Here is a 15,085-nt window from a genome sequence, read left to right as displayed (position 1 = left end):
ATGCCACGGTAGTTCTTGCAGTCCCGGTTATCACCTTTCTTGTGGATTGGTACGATAATGGCTTTCCTCCACGTTAACGGAATTTGTTCAGTGCACCAGATGGTTTTGAGGAGTGAGTGTAGTCGGCGAAGCAGTACATCTCCCCCGGCTTTGATCGCTTCTGTGGTGACTTGGTCCACTCCTGGTGCCCTGCCATTCTTCAGGGATTGTATGGCTGCTTTCACTTCTTCTACTGTAGGCTCAACATCGACCATGGAGACCTCAGGGGGGTCGATCGAGAGTGCTGTTGCTGGCGGTCCCTGAGGTGGGTCGTGATTATACAAAGCTTTGAAGAATTCACTCCACCGTTGCAGGCGTTCGGATGGTGATCGCACTTAGGAAAGTGGAAAGTGAAAAAAGCTTGAGAGTAATTGTGCAGTCAAATATGAAGTTTGTTGAGCAGTGCAGACGTGCTGCCAGGACAGGTCATGGAGTCTTGTCAATGATATATAGGAATTTTGCTAGCAGGGACAGGGAGGTGATTATCTCGTTATACAAGGCAGTGGTCAGGCCACACCTAGTATACTGGTATAGGTCTGGAGGCCTCGTTTTAGGAAGGATGTAGAGTTTGTTCCCCTCACCAATCTTGTTGCCCTTTGTTGTACTAATTGTACAACAAAGGGCAACAAGATTGGTGAGGGGAAGAAAGGGGTGCTCTTACCAAGAAAGGCTTAAGTTCTGCAAATTGCAGCACCTGAGTGTAGGCACCTGCAAGGTGATCTGATTGAGGTGTATAAAGCCTTGAATGGGTTGAGCAAGCTGAATGCTTATGAGATTCTTCCTCTTGCTCAGACTGAGAACCTGAGGGTGGGCACAGTTTTCAAATTGAGGAAAGATAGTTGTAGAATAGAAGTGCAGAAATTTGCCTTTAGCTAGTGGGTAGTTGATTGGTGGAACAGGCTTTCATCTTTTGTTATGAAAGCTTATAGCCTAAATAAATTTAAGGCTGAGCTGGACAGGCATTTGGAATGAATGGAGGGGTGAAATGGGATTTTTTTTTTTTTTTTTTGCTGATGCTGAATAAGCTTACTTTCTTGCATCGTATGCCTCTGCTAATGCTAATGAGATGGCAAGCCATGATAAAGACCGATGTCATTAAGAGAGGAGGAAACTGAAGTCAAATCAATGACAGAGAGAAGTACATGGACTGGGTATGATGGCGAGACTTCATAAAGTCGACCCTTGGAATAGCGGAACGATGATAGATGGTGATGAGTGATGATTTAAAGCAATCTAAAATAAGTGTCTATTTAAAATTATAATCATATTACAAAGTGTTATGTTTAATTAATATTAATTAAACTGTATGTAAATATAAATTTATTTTTATTTTGCTAACCTGTGGATAATATTCAGATTTACATGCATCATTTAATTGATAATAAAGTGTAAACTTGTGCTTTTATCTTTATTTTTATAGCCTGTGGATAAAGTTCATTGATTTTTGCTTATTAGAATCAAAATTCAATTTGCAAACTTGGTTGCTATAACCACCATTTTCTGTATATATAATTAATTAGCTTTGTATGTTATGTTATAATATAATAGAACACTGAATAATTTTTGGTTAGTTTACAGATTATAATAAAATTTAATCTGTAAGGGTAATTGTTCCAGTTCTGGTGCTTGTTTTGTGAAAAATTTATAGTAATGCAGTTTGTGCACCCATTGTTGTATGTAGTTAAGGATTATAATTTGTTCCGACTAATTGTAAATGTGTGTAATAACAAATTTACAATATTACACTTTTTAATTTTTTTAAATGTGTGTAATTTGACATAAGATTTTAAATGTGTGTAATTTATATTCCACACATTTATATTTACATTCTATTTATATTCCAATTTTCAGGCTATGAATGGTGTTTTCTTTAATAAAGGAGAAAATTGCATTGCTGCAGGTCGTTTGTTTTTGGAAGAATCAATTCATGAAGAATTTATAAGCAGAGTAGTAAGTTATTCAATTATTTCTAATATAGACAAAGAATTTTGAGTTCGTGGGAAATTTTCACCATCATTTTGATTAATTGCCATATTAAATTGTGCTTGAAAAATAGTTTATTACTTTTAGTCATGTTCGTTAGCTTCTTTTAAATTATGCTAAATAAAAACACCGCTCATGATATACCAGAGGTGGAAGGAGGAAAAAGAAAAAAATTCAAAGACTCGAGGCAGCGCTGAACATATCATGTCGGAAGGCTAGAAAAGTGGTGAAACCTGTTCCAGGGAAAGTAATGGAGGCACTGGTTAAAGAAGCATTGCAGGATCATCATCTAGAGATTCAGTTATAGCTCGGACACAGCATGGGTTTGTTAAGGGGAATCCTTGTCTGACCAATTTGATTGGGTACTGTGATGTAGTCTCAAAGGAACTGGATGCAAAGAATAACTTTGATATCATATATTTGATATCAAAGTTATTCTTTGTTACTGTTGCACATGGAAGACTGCTGCTCAAATTGGAGCAGTGTGGCATTGGAAGCAAATTGCTGCTATGGATAAAGGGATGGTTGAGTGGAAGAAGACAGAGAGTGGTAATCAATGGACAATGCTCTTCATGGACTAATTATTAGTGTAGGTCTCCAGGGCTCAGTGTTGGGTACATTGTTGTTTTCTGTATTCATCAATGATATCGATGATGGTATATCAGGCTTAATGTCCAAGTTTCTAGACAGTATGAAGGTTGGAAGGGTTGTTAATGACGCTAATGAAGTATGCTGCTGCAACAGGATCTAGAAAAGTTGAGCAAATGGGCTGAGAGGTGGCAACTGAAGTTTAACATTGACAAATGTAAAGTACTGCATATGGGTAGCAGTAATCCCAGATAATGTATCAACTGTGTGGTACTATCCTGCGGGTGATAGAGAATGTAAAGGACCTGGGGATAATTGTGTAGGCAGATATGAAGTTTTCTGAGCAGTGTAGACGGTCTGCAAGAGTAGCTCATGGTGTCTTGTCAATGATATACAGAAATTTTTCTAGTATTGTGAAGGAGGTGATTATCCCCTTGTATAAGGGTATAGTCAGGCCACACCTTGAGTACTGTATACAGGTCTGGAGGCTCATTTTAAGAAGGGTGTAGAGCTGTTGGAACGAGTACAGAGAAGGGCAAAAAGGTTAGTGAATGGGACAAAGGGATGCTCTTATGAAGAAAGGCTTAAGTTTTGCAATTAGTGTCTGGAGACTAGGCACCTGCATGGTGATCTGATCAAGGTGTATAAAGCCTTGAGTGGTTTGAGCATGCTCAATGCTGATGGAATTCTTCCTCTTGCTCAGAATAATTTCCTGAGAGGGCATAAATTCAAACTGAGGAAAGATAGTTGTAGGATGGATGTGCAGATGTTTGCCTTTAGACAGTGGGTGGTTGATTGCTGGAACAAACTTCCATGTGTCATTGTAGAAGTTGATAGCTGAAACAGATTCAAGGCAGAGCTAGACAAACATTTGGAGCAAGTGGATTGTGAAATGAGAAGGATGTGTATGTTTTTTTTTTTTTGTTTTTTTTTTAGCTGATGCTATATAAGCTTGCTTTCTTGCATCATGTGCCCTTGCTAATGCTAAATAAAAAAAAAAAAAAATTATAATTACATACTTAATTAATATACATATTAATTAAACATAACACTTTGTAAAAGTATTATAATTTAAAAATTTCACTTATTTTTGATTGTTTTAAACGGTTGTTTTAAAATATCACTACAAAATCTCTTTATAAATTTTTTGAATATTATGTTTGTTTGTTTGTTTGTTATTTGGTTTTTAGGAGCATTAGCAACTAAGGCCATATTGCTCCGGGAATATGCGGTAGTCATTCCCTTGACCTTTCTGCATCCTCCATATTTGGTGGTGACGGGCTCGAACCCCGGTCTAATCAAGAAGCGTGTGCTACGCACCGCTGCTCCTTTCCACCTGGCTACAGAGGCGCTCTCAATATTATATAACAGTCTATATTCATGATCACTTGCACCAGTTTCTTCCAACACTCCTCAGGACAGCTGCAGCTTCACGAGCTTGCCTGTTTTGTATGTGGAATTCGGTTGGGTTCATCTTCATTTTTCTGTTCCTTGGTGAAACTATCAGTAATAGATTGGTCAATTTCTTCATTTGTTAAAGCTGTAGTAACTTTTAGATTACTGGCTATGTCCACCCAATTATTAAACTCCTGTTCACCCATGTCTTCAGGCTTTTCAATGTAATCAGTATCGTGACTTAGTTGTCCATCATGAATAATTAATCCACATTTTTTGAAACAGTTGCTGATGCAAGTTTCAGAAAGTTCATTCCCAGGCACTCATTGCCATATGAAGTGCATCTAGAACAATAATCTGCTTTGTGATATCGGATGATGTTCTCAAATCATCTGTAGACTGGATGATTACTCGATTACCTCATTACCCAATCTATAAAAGGTCTTAAAGGTTTTTATTATTCCCTGGTTAAGAGGTTGAATCAGTGATATGGTATTTGATGGTAGAAAGATTAATTCAATATTTTTGAAAGTCAACTTTGGCTGAGCTGAGCAGTTGTACAAAACCAATGCAATTTTATTGTTTTTCTTATCCAATTGCCAATCCCATTTATGAAGATAATCTTCAAATAAAGAAGCTGTCATCCAAGTATTGGTGTTATTGGCATATTCATCAGGCAGCTGTTTTACTCATTTAAAATGTCTAGGCGAGTTACTCTTGCCTGTAACTAGCGGCTTCATCTTGTTTGTTCCCATCATATTGCATGTTAAAAAAACTGTAATTAATCCTGTCTTTGATCTTCTTTCCTGCAGACACAGAGGAATTTTTTAAAATAATGCAATGGTCTGGGATAGCCAAGTAGTGCAACCCTGTTGGAATTAGCATTACCAGAGACATATGATGCAAGAAAGCTTATATAGAAAAAAAATAAATAAATAAATAAAACCATCCATTCACTCTAAATGCTTATCTAGTTCTACCTTGAACTTACTTAAGTTTTTGACCTCCACAATAACAGATGAAAATTTGTTCAAACTATCAACCACCCGCAGGTTAAAGGCAAATTTCTGCACATCTATTCTACAATTGACTTTCCTCAATTTGAATTTATGTCCCCTCGGGTGAGTAATCTGAGCAAGAGGAAGAACCTCATTAGCATTGAGCTTGCTTAAACCATTCAAGGCCATAAAAGTTCACATTCAAGGTCACCTTGCAGGTGCCTAGTCTCCAGATGCTGCAATTTGCAGAAATTAAGCCTTTCTTGGTAACAGCAACCCTATGTTCCACCCACCAATTTTGTTGCCCTTCTCTGCACTTGTTCTAGTAACTTTAAATCCTTCCTAAAATCATGTCTCCAGATATGTATGCAGCAGTCAAGGTGTGGCCTGACCATTGCCTTATACAAGGCAACAATCACCTCCTTATACCTCATGCAAAATTGCTGTCTGCACTGCTCACGGGTTCGAACCCGTCACCACCAAATAAGGAGGATGCGGAAAGGTCAAGGGAATGACCACCGCATATTTCCGGAACAATATGGCCTTAGTTGCTAATGCTCCTAAAAGCCAAATAACAAACAACAACAACATCTGCCCAAATTATCTCGATCCTGTTGCAGTAGCACACTGCCATTACTGTCATTAACAACTCTGCCAAACTTTGTATCATCTGCAAACTTTGACATTAAGCCTGATATACCTTCATCAGTATCATTGGTGAATATACAAAACAACAGTGGACCCAACACTGAACCTTGTGGGACTCCACTAATAACATTAGTCCATGAAGAGCAGCACCCATTGATTACCACCCTCTGTCTTCTCCCACTTAACCATCCTTTTATCATTGTAGCAACTTACCCTTAAATACCATTCTGCTCCAATTTGAACAACAGTCTTTCATTCGCAACAGTGTCAAAAGCTTTCCTGAAATCCAAATATATGATATCAAAATTATTTTTTGCATCCAGTTCCTTTGTAACCACATCATAATATCCTATCAAATTTGTGAAACAAGACTTTCCCTTAACAAACCCATGCTGTGTCAGAATTATTGCTGCAGTCTTGTCTAGATGATCCTGCAATGCATCTTTAACCAGTGACTCCATTAAATTCCCCGAACAGAAGTTAAACTAACTGGTCTGTAATTACTTGTGTCACCCTTCGATCCCCCTTTGTGAATTGGGGATACATTTCACATCTCAAGTCTGTGGGAACCTCCTCTGAGTCCAAGGATGCTCTCATAATTATGGCTAAGGGTTTGCTTTGTTGCTTTGCCACCTCCTTTAATATAACTGGATAGATCCCATACACCCATCCCATAGATCCAATCATTCTTGTGCTGTTTGTATTGGAACATGTGACGAGGCTAACGAGGTGCTGACGAACTGCTGACGAGGCTACTAGAGACGGTCGTGTTCAAAGCCGCTAAGTGGATTTTTCTTATTGATTTGAAATTATTGTTTTTCAAAAACCTTTGATTTAAATTTAGTAGTATAACATTATTTTGTGATTTTCTGATTAATTTGGTGTATTTATTCTTTACTCGGCCTTGTAATTGCATAAAAGTATCGGTAAGGGTTTCCACGTGTTTCAACTCCGCTACCGTTCGTAATTTTCCCGCCTTTGTGATACGATAGTTATATACCGTACTAGATAGCGTTAGTTGAACTTTGTTAGCAGTTAAATTGTACGTTTAAATAAATACATATAACGACTTAGATTACAAACGTAATATAATTAATTATATTTAACATAATTAATAACATAACATAATTAATTAATAAATTAATAGAATCATGACTCAGACCAGAGCAGCAAAGCAAAAGGCTCAAGCTAATGGAAGTGCTGTGGCTCAGAGCAGAACTGAGGGGGGGGCAGTTGTCATCTGACTCACAGCCTTATAAAATGCACTGTTTGCTTGATGTTTGCAGAGCAATCGGGTACAGGACATGATACTGCCAAGGGCGATGTCTTTGTGTGTGCGCGATGCAAGGAGTGTATCGATATCAGGCAACAACTCTGCGTTCTAGTTGGCCTATATGAGAGCTTGAAGGACAGGGTGGATGCCCTCGAAGAAACTAAATCGAGGGGCCCATCAAGCTCTCAGCTGCCCACATCAACGCCGGAGCTTGCACTTGGGCATCGCGTGACACAGAGGCAACCCCCAAGGCAGAATGCGCTGGTCCCGAAGGAACTAGTAGTTGTTGGTGACTCTATTGTCAGGGAAACAGGGAACATGCTTTGTAAAAAAGATAGGTGGAACAGGACCAGGGTATGTCTGCCAGGGGCAAAGGTTGATGATGTTGTAGAGCGAATATCATCTTTTAAGGGCACAAAAGGTGATATAGTTGTACACGTTGGCACTAATAATATTAAGAGTAGGAGACCGGCAGAATTACTTAACAAGTACGGGCCACTGTTGAACAAAAGCCGAGAATTAGGGTTGAATTTGAAAGTGTCTGCAATTCTGCCCAGACACTATAGGAGGGAGTATATGATGAGAGCCTTGTCGATCAATTTGGCCCTGGAAAGATTGTGCAAGGCTCAAGGGGTAGAATTTTTTTCAGCCTGGACTGTACTTGTTAACAGGAGAGATTGCTTCTACAGGGATGGGATACACTTAAATAGAAAGGGTGCAAGAATATTTGCTGATGCTATCGAGGCAGTGTTAGGTGGGTCGGAAAACTGCTAGCTTGGGGGGAGACAAAGACCAATAGATTGACAGTAGCCACTGGCAGAGGTGAAAGAGATTCTTGCACTGCTTCTATTAGAATGAGCAGAAGCCTGAAAAACAAGATGCATGGTATTTTAGAGACTGCTGGGGAGCCATTGCGGTACAAGTAAACACATGGGTTGTGTTAGGGTAGCTAAGAATAGAAACAGGTGCAGGTATACTTGCGTGTACACCAATGCTAGGAGTTTAGTAAATAAATTTGATGAATTTGAGGTATTGCTCAAAACATCAAAGGCAGATATTGTTGGGATATCAGAGACGTGGTGTCACACAGATATAAGGGATGCAGAACTGCAATTTGGGGAGTACAACATCTACAGAAAGGATAGGCAGGATAGGTAGGGGGGAGGGGTTATGCTATTAGTTAAGAAACACATAAAAACCAAGGAAGTGAAGCCAGTCGACATCGCTGGACAGTGCAGTGTTGAGTCAGTTTGGTGTGACATAAGCATTGGGAGATCAAAATTGAGAGTAGGAGTGTGCTATAGGCCTAATGACTCTGATGAGTATAATAAGGAACTGTACAGGGAAATAGAGTGGGCCAGTAAATCAGAGAGTCTTATAATGGGAGATTTTAATTTCCCAGATATTGACTGGAATTTGGGGGCTGGTTACTCACACACTAGCAGGGCTTTTGTGGATTTATTGGATGATTGTTTTCTACATCAGCATGTTCGCGAGGCAACTAGAGGGAGTAATACTCTTGATTTGATTATCAGCAGTGATTCTTCATGCATTAATAATCTGCAGATAAATGAACCACTAGGTGGCAGTGATCACAGTGTGCTGAAGTGGGATTTACTCAAAGAGGTAACTACCATTAGGGGTAAAGGGAAGGGTTATTGCTTCCGGAAAGGCGACTACGATGGACTGAGACAGTATTTAAATTCTATACAGTGGGACCAACTGATGATGTTACCAACAGCAAATCCAAAATGGGAAGCATTCAAAGAACCTATCTTGGAAGCTACTAGGCTTTACATACCAACTAAGAAATATTGTTCAAGGTTTAGGCCAAAATGGATGTCAGATGAACTAATGAGGCATATGGCAGAGAAGAAAAATGCATGGGATACTTACAAATTAACACATGACACAGAAGCCTGTGATAGATACAAGTTCATATGCAACCAAGTTACAAAGGAGATTAGGCAGGCGAAGGCAGATTACGAGAAATCCTTGGCAAGGGATGCAAAGAAAATCAGCAAAGAGTTCTTTACTTATGTAAACTCTAGAAGGAAGGGGATGAATCGGATTGGTCCACTTGATATTGATGGGGCAACTGTTGTTGATCCTGCTCAGGTAGCTAACAAACTAAATGAATATTTTGCATCGACATTCACACATGAGGAGTTTTTCAGCAAGGTGAATGCCAGAGGTGTATTCAACTCTTGCAGTAAGCTACAGAATCTTGAAATAACTGGGAGTAAAGTGGAGGAGAAACTGTTGAAGATAAACACAAGAAAGGCACCCGGGGTGGATGGGATCTATCCAGTTATATTACAGGAGGCAGCAAAGGAAGTAAGCAAACCCTTAGCCATAATTATGAGAGCTTCCTTGGACTCAGGGGAGGTACCCATAGACTGGAAATGTGCAAATGTGACCCCAATTTACAAAGGAGGATCAAAGGCTGACACAAGTAATTATAGACCTGTGAGCTTAACTTCTGTTCCAGGAAAATTAATGGAGGCACTGGCTAAAGAAGCACTGCAGGATCATTTAGACAAGACTTCAGTTATAGCTCAGACACAGCATGGTTTTGTTAAGGGGAAGTCTTGCCTGACCAACTTGATTGGATACTATGATGCAGTCACAAAAGAACTGGATGCAGGGAATAACTTTGATATTATATACTTTGATCTGAGAAAGGCTTTTGATACTGTTGCACATGGAAGACTGCTACACAAATTGGAGCAGTGTGACATTGGAGGCAAATTGCTGCTATGGATAAAGGGGTGGTTGAGGGGGAGAAGACAGAGAGTGGTAATCAATGGACACTGCTCATCGTGGACTAATGTTATTAGTGGAGTCCCTCAGGGCTCAGTGTTGGGTCCATTATTGTTTTCTGTATTTATAAATGATATTGATGATGGTATATCAAGCTTAATGTCCAAGTTTGCAGACGATACAAAGGTTGGCAGGGTTGTCAAGGACACTACTGACACTATGCTGCTGCAACAGGATCTGGAAAGGTTGAGCAGATGGGCTGAGAGGTGGCAAATGAAGTTTAACATTGACAAATGTAAAGTACTACACATGGGAAACAGCAACCCCAGAGCAACGTATCAACTCTGTGGTACTACACTGACAGTGGTAGAGAATGAAAGGGACTTGGGGGTGGTTGTGCAGGCAGATATGAAGTTCTCTGACAGTGCAGACAGGCTGCTAGAGCAGCTCATGGAGTATTGTCAATGATATACAGGAATTTTTCCAGCAGGGATAAGGAGGTGATTATTCCATTGTATAAGGCAATGGTCAGGCCACACCTAGAGTACTGTATACAGGTCTGGAGGCCTCATTTCAAGAAGGATGTAGAGCTGCTGGAACGAGTACAGAGAAGGGCAACAAGATTAGTGAATGGAACAAAGGGGTGCTCTTACGAAGAAAGGCTTAAGGTTTTGCAAATTACAGTGTCTGGAGACTAGGCACCAGCGAGGTGATCTGATAGAGGTGTATAAAGCCTTGAATGGTTTGAGCATGCTCAATGCTGATGGGATTCTTCCTCTAGCTCAGAAAAATCACCTGAGAGGGCATAAATTCAAATTGAGGAAAGACAGATGTAGGATAGACGTGCGGAAATTTGCCTTTAGCCAGCGGGTGGTTGGTTGGTGGAACAGACTTCCATCCCTTGTGGTGGAGGTTGATAGCCTAAATAAGTTTAAGGCTCAGCTGGACAGGTATTTTAAACGAACAGAGGGGTGAAGTGGAAGTGGGTTTTTTTTTTTTTTTTTTTTTTGCTGATGCTGCATAAGCTTGCTTTCTTGCATCAAATGCCTCTACTAATACTAATACCCCAGGTGCTTTTCTTATGTTTAACTTCACAATTTCTCTCTCCACTTTGCTCTCAGTTATTACAAAATCATTAAGCATTCTGCTACAATTTGATAACCTTCTACCATTTTCAAACTTTAATAATTCCTCATGTGTGAATGTAGAGCAAAATACTCATTCAGTTTGTTTGCTATCTGAGCAGGATCATCAACAGTTGAACCATCAAAAGATAAAAGATGATATAGTTGTACACGTTTGCACTAATGATATTAAGAGTTGGAGACCAGCGGAATTACTTAACAAGTATAGGTCACTGTTGATAAAAAGCCGTGAATTAGGATTGAATTTGAAAGTATCTGCAATTCTGCCCAGACACGATAGGAGGGAGTATATGATCAGAGCCCTGTCAATCAATTCTGCCTTGGAAAGATTGTGAATGGCTCAAGGGGTAGAATTTTTTTCAGCCTGGTCTGTACTTGTTAACAGGAGAGACTGCTTCTACAGGGATGGGATTAGGGCTTGCATAAAACCGAGTTTAACCGAAGTTTACTCTTAAAACCGGTTTTAAAACTGATTTTTTCAGACTTAGGGAAAATAATTAAAAGCTTATAACACAGGTATTTATTTTATCTTGGGTAGATTGTACAAATCGTAATCAAATCTTTTAAACAAAATCTATCACCTCTTATAGTAAAAAAGATAAAAAAATTAAAATTCTCCAAAAAAGTAACCAACTTGAGATTATACAAAATTACAAATTGTATTCAAATCCTTTGAATAAAAACTATCTTCTCGTATAGTAAACAAAAAAATAATAAGCCCTATAATAATAATAATAATAAATAAATAAATAAATAAAAATAATGGGAAAAAAAACAGCTTGGGGAAATTACTTTACTATTTATTGCTCTAGAAGGAAGGGGATGAATCGGATTGGTCCACTTGATATTGATGGGGCAACTGTTGTTGATCCTGCTCAGGTAGCTAACAAACTAAATGAATATTTTGCATCGACATTCACACATGAGGAGTTTTTCAGCAAGGTGAATGCCAGAGGTGTATTCAACTCTTGCAGTAAGCTACAGAATCTTGAAATAACTGGGAGTAAAGTGGAGGAGAAACTGTTGAAGATAAACACAAGAAAGGCACCCGGGGTGGATGGGATCTATCCAGTTATATTACAGGAGGCAGCAAAGGAAGTAAGCAAACCCTTAGCCATAATTATGAGAGCTTCCTTGGACTCAGGGGAGGTACCCATAGACTGGAAATGTGCAAATGTGACCCCAATTTACAAAGGAGGATCAAAGGCTGACACAAGTAATTATAGACCTGTGAGCTTAACTTCTGTTCCAGGAAAATTAATGGAGGCACTGGCTAAAGAAGCACTGCAGGATCATTTAGACATTGATATTGATGGGGCAACTGTTGTTGATCCTGCTCAGGTAGCTAACAAACTAAATGAATATTTTGCATCGACATTCACACATGAGGAGTTTTTCAGCAAGGTGAATGCCAGAGGTGTATTCAACTCTTGCAGTAAGCTACAGAATCTTGAAATAACTGGGAGTAAAGTGGAAGAGAAACTGTTGAAGATAAACACAAGAAAGGCACCCGGGGTGGATGGGATCTATCCAAAGGATCATTTTTCTGAAAATGATCCTTTAAAAAACACAGTATATTAAGCATTTTTCCTGATAGACTTGACCTTATTTTTGTGTTAAAGAGACCAATGATCGAAAACACTCTCTCAGATTGGACAATTGTTGGTTTAATGGTCAGCAGTGCTCTATAAACTTTCTCCAGCTTTTCACTTCTATAGCTAGTTGCCTCCAAAATTTTAAATTCTTTGCTGATTTCCAATTCACTCGGATATTTTGAAGGCTCTTCAGTTAATCTCTTTATTACACTATTACATACTCTCGCATGAGTGCATCTCCAACATTGGAACTAGACAAGCCTTTGTTTTCTTATAAAAGAACGGTTCGTTTATTTTCAGTTTCTTCATTCAACGCTAAGACTCCTTCGGAATGTTTTGCAAATAATCTCTGATAAATCTCTACAGCATGCTTTTTCAAAACTTGCTTACTTGGAAAATCAAAAAGTTCTTGAACCTGAATCTTTTTTCCTAAACTTTTCGGGGTTGTGTACATAGCTCAGCAAAGCCAAAGTTTGGCAATTTCGTCTTGCATTATAACGCTGCAAAAGGCTTTGGTGAAATTTTAAAGCAAATGGGTTTTGTGCTGTATCAAGCTTAGCAAGCAGAAATTCTATTGAGGACTCTGCTTTAAGTAAGTCTGTATCTTCTGAGGTTATAGCCTTCAGAATCATTTCATCTGGTCGCAAAGCTTCACTTAGCAATTCAAGTGTTTTCCAGTCATCGTCAGACACAGCTTCAGTTGACAGTACTGCACATAGAGCATTTGGAATGCAATTTTTCAATTTCAAAACTCTCTCAATCATATAGAATGTGCTATCTCATCTAGTCTTGCAATCTAATATAAGTTTATATTCTTTCCCATTAAATTTTGCTTTAACAAAATTTTGTAATACGTCATTTTTGGTAGGCGATTTTCGAAAAAGCTTGCAAATTTTTCTGACTTTGTTAATAGTTTGTGCAATATTGGCCATTGGATTGAAGAAATAAATGAACTCATCGGTAAAGTCGGTTTGATAAAGCATGCCTTGCTGTCTTTCTTCAACTGCTTCATCATCACTACTTTCTTCATTATTTTCATTTTCTTCATTGTCTTTGGGAGACTCAGAGACTGTGGCACTATAATTGATTGCTTTTTCATAAAGTACATATATAACTGACAAATGTATACAATGGGCTATATATTGTTGATGATTAGGCGTAATTTTCTTGCCAAACTTAATCATCATTGCTTCTCCATCGGTGGTGCAGGCAACAATATCCTCATCCAAGTTCAAACCAAATTTCTTCAAGTGTCCATTCACAATATGCTCAGTTTTTCTGGTATCAAGTGAACCATTAATCTCAATAAGACCTAATGACCAATAATTATCTTTTGAATGCACATTTATATTCATATACCTTTTATTTTGTATAGACGTATATTCGTCTAGAGTCAATGAATACCGTGCACCCAAAACCAATGAATTTTTGAAATGCTGAATGAGTTCTTCTTTCTTAGTTTTATAATAATTCAGAACCATATTTTTAATTCCATTCACTGAGGCTGGTGGTAATTTATCGTATTTATTTCTCTGAAGGTGAAGGCTTGATTGTATAAACTCACTCTTGGCAATTGAATTAAAAGAAAATCCATCTAAAGCAGCTAATTTTGAAATCTCTTCTTCCATAGATTTTTTAACGATAAAGTTTTCTAATGTTCTTACCATTTTTACGGGAGGTTCACTGTTATCTTGTTTAATGTCAATCTGATGCATTTTCTTTAAATGCAACATCAAAGATGATGTAGATCCTCCAGACGACTTAATTACATTTCGAACATTGTGTTTCATCTTTGCTTTTTCGAGCAAAATAATTCCATACATTTGATTTCACCTTAGACATATTAAGAGTAATAAATATTAATTAGTAGGAATTTATATCACCAACAATTTTAAATAAAAATATTGAAGATAACAAAGGCACAATACTATGCGTCACTCCCGCGAGCACTGAATGAAGAGTCTAAACGAGGCAAGTTTCAAAATTTTCACGAAAGAAATTTTTTATTTATTTACTCGCAATTTTTTTTTTCTCAATTAAATCTATTGTATTTTCAAAATTACATAAAAGCTAAATTTGGTGAAGCTGCTTTTTGGAGAACATTTGATCGCAAATTTAATAGGAATAAAGGAGCAAAAAACTTTCTACAATTGAAAATTGATGCAATATTCAGCGAATCTGTTTCTAGTGGGTAACCATCAATAAGGCACGTACCATAACTTGCCTGGCGAACAAGATAGATGGAACGGAGAAATGTTGAGCATTTTCTTTTACGCTATCGCTCCGACTCACTCAGTCGTAAATGAATACACCTGCATCGTGCCATGATACAGGTGGGAAGATAAAAGGTATTCCATCCTAGATTTGGGCAACTTGCCCGGAGATTCGTTCCCAAACATAAAATAAAATAAAAAACATGTTTAAAACATAAAGCAGTTGAACGATCCAGACAAACTAACAAACAAAAGAAAATGTGCGTAACAAAAAACTATATTCGAGAGCTAACTAACAAAATATTCGAATCCGGTTTTAGAAGCTCGGTTTCGGTTTTAACAACTCAATATAAAAACCGATTTAACCGGTTTGCAAGCCCTAGATGGGATACACTTAAATAGAAAGGGTGCAAGAACGTTTGCTGATGCTATCGAGGCAGTGTTA

General features: G+C 38.2%; 1 protein-coding gene across 3 annotated transcripts in view; it reads left to right on the top strand.

The window, feature by feature from the left end:
• The window catches only part of LOC150078525 (mitochondrial 10-formyltetrahydrofolate dehydrogenase), a 910,691-nt gene that overhangs the window by 722,832 nt on the left and 172,774 nt on the right, over positions 1-15,085 (top strand). For all 3 annotated transcript variants that reach the window (XM_090385282.1, XM_090385283.1, XM_090385284.1), the window contains one exon: positions 1,891-1,989. In XM_090385282.1, coding sequence (XP_090241408.1) covers positions 1,891-1,989 — 99 coding nt within the window. The remainder of the gene's footprint in view (positions 1-1,890; positions 1,990-15,085) is intronic.

Source organism: Mastigoproctus giganteus, chromosome 11 (genome assembly GCF_048544385.1).
Source record: "Mastigoproctus giganteus isolate SK-2022 chromosome 11, ASM4854438v1, whole genome shotgun sequence".
Taxonomy (NCBI): Eukaryota; Metazoa; Arthropoda; class Arachnida; order Uropygi; family Thelyphonidae; genus Mastigoproctus; species Mastigoproctus giganteus.
The sequence above is the reverse complement of the archived record's forward strand: the minus strand, read 5'-3'. Positions and strand labels throughout refer to the sequence as shown.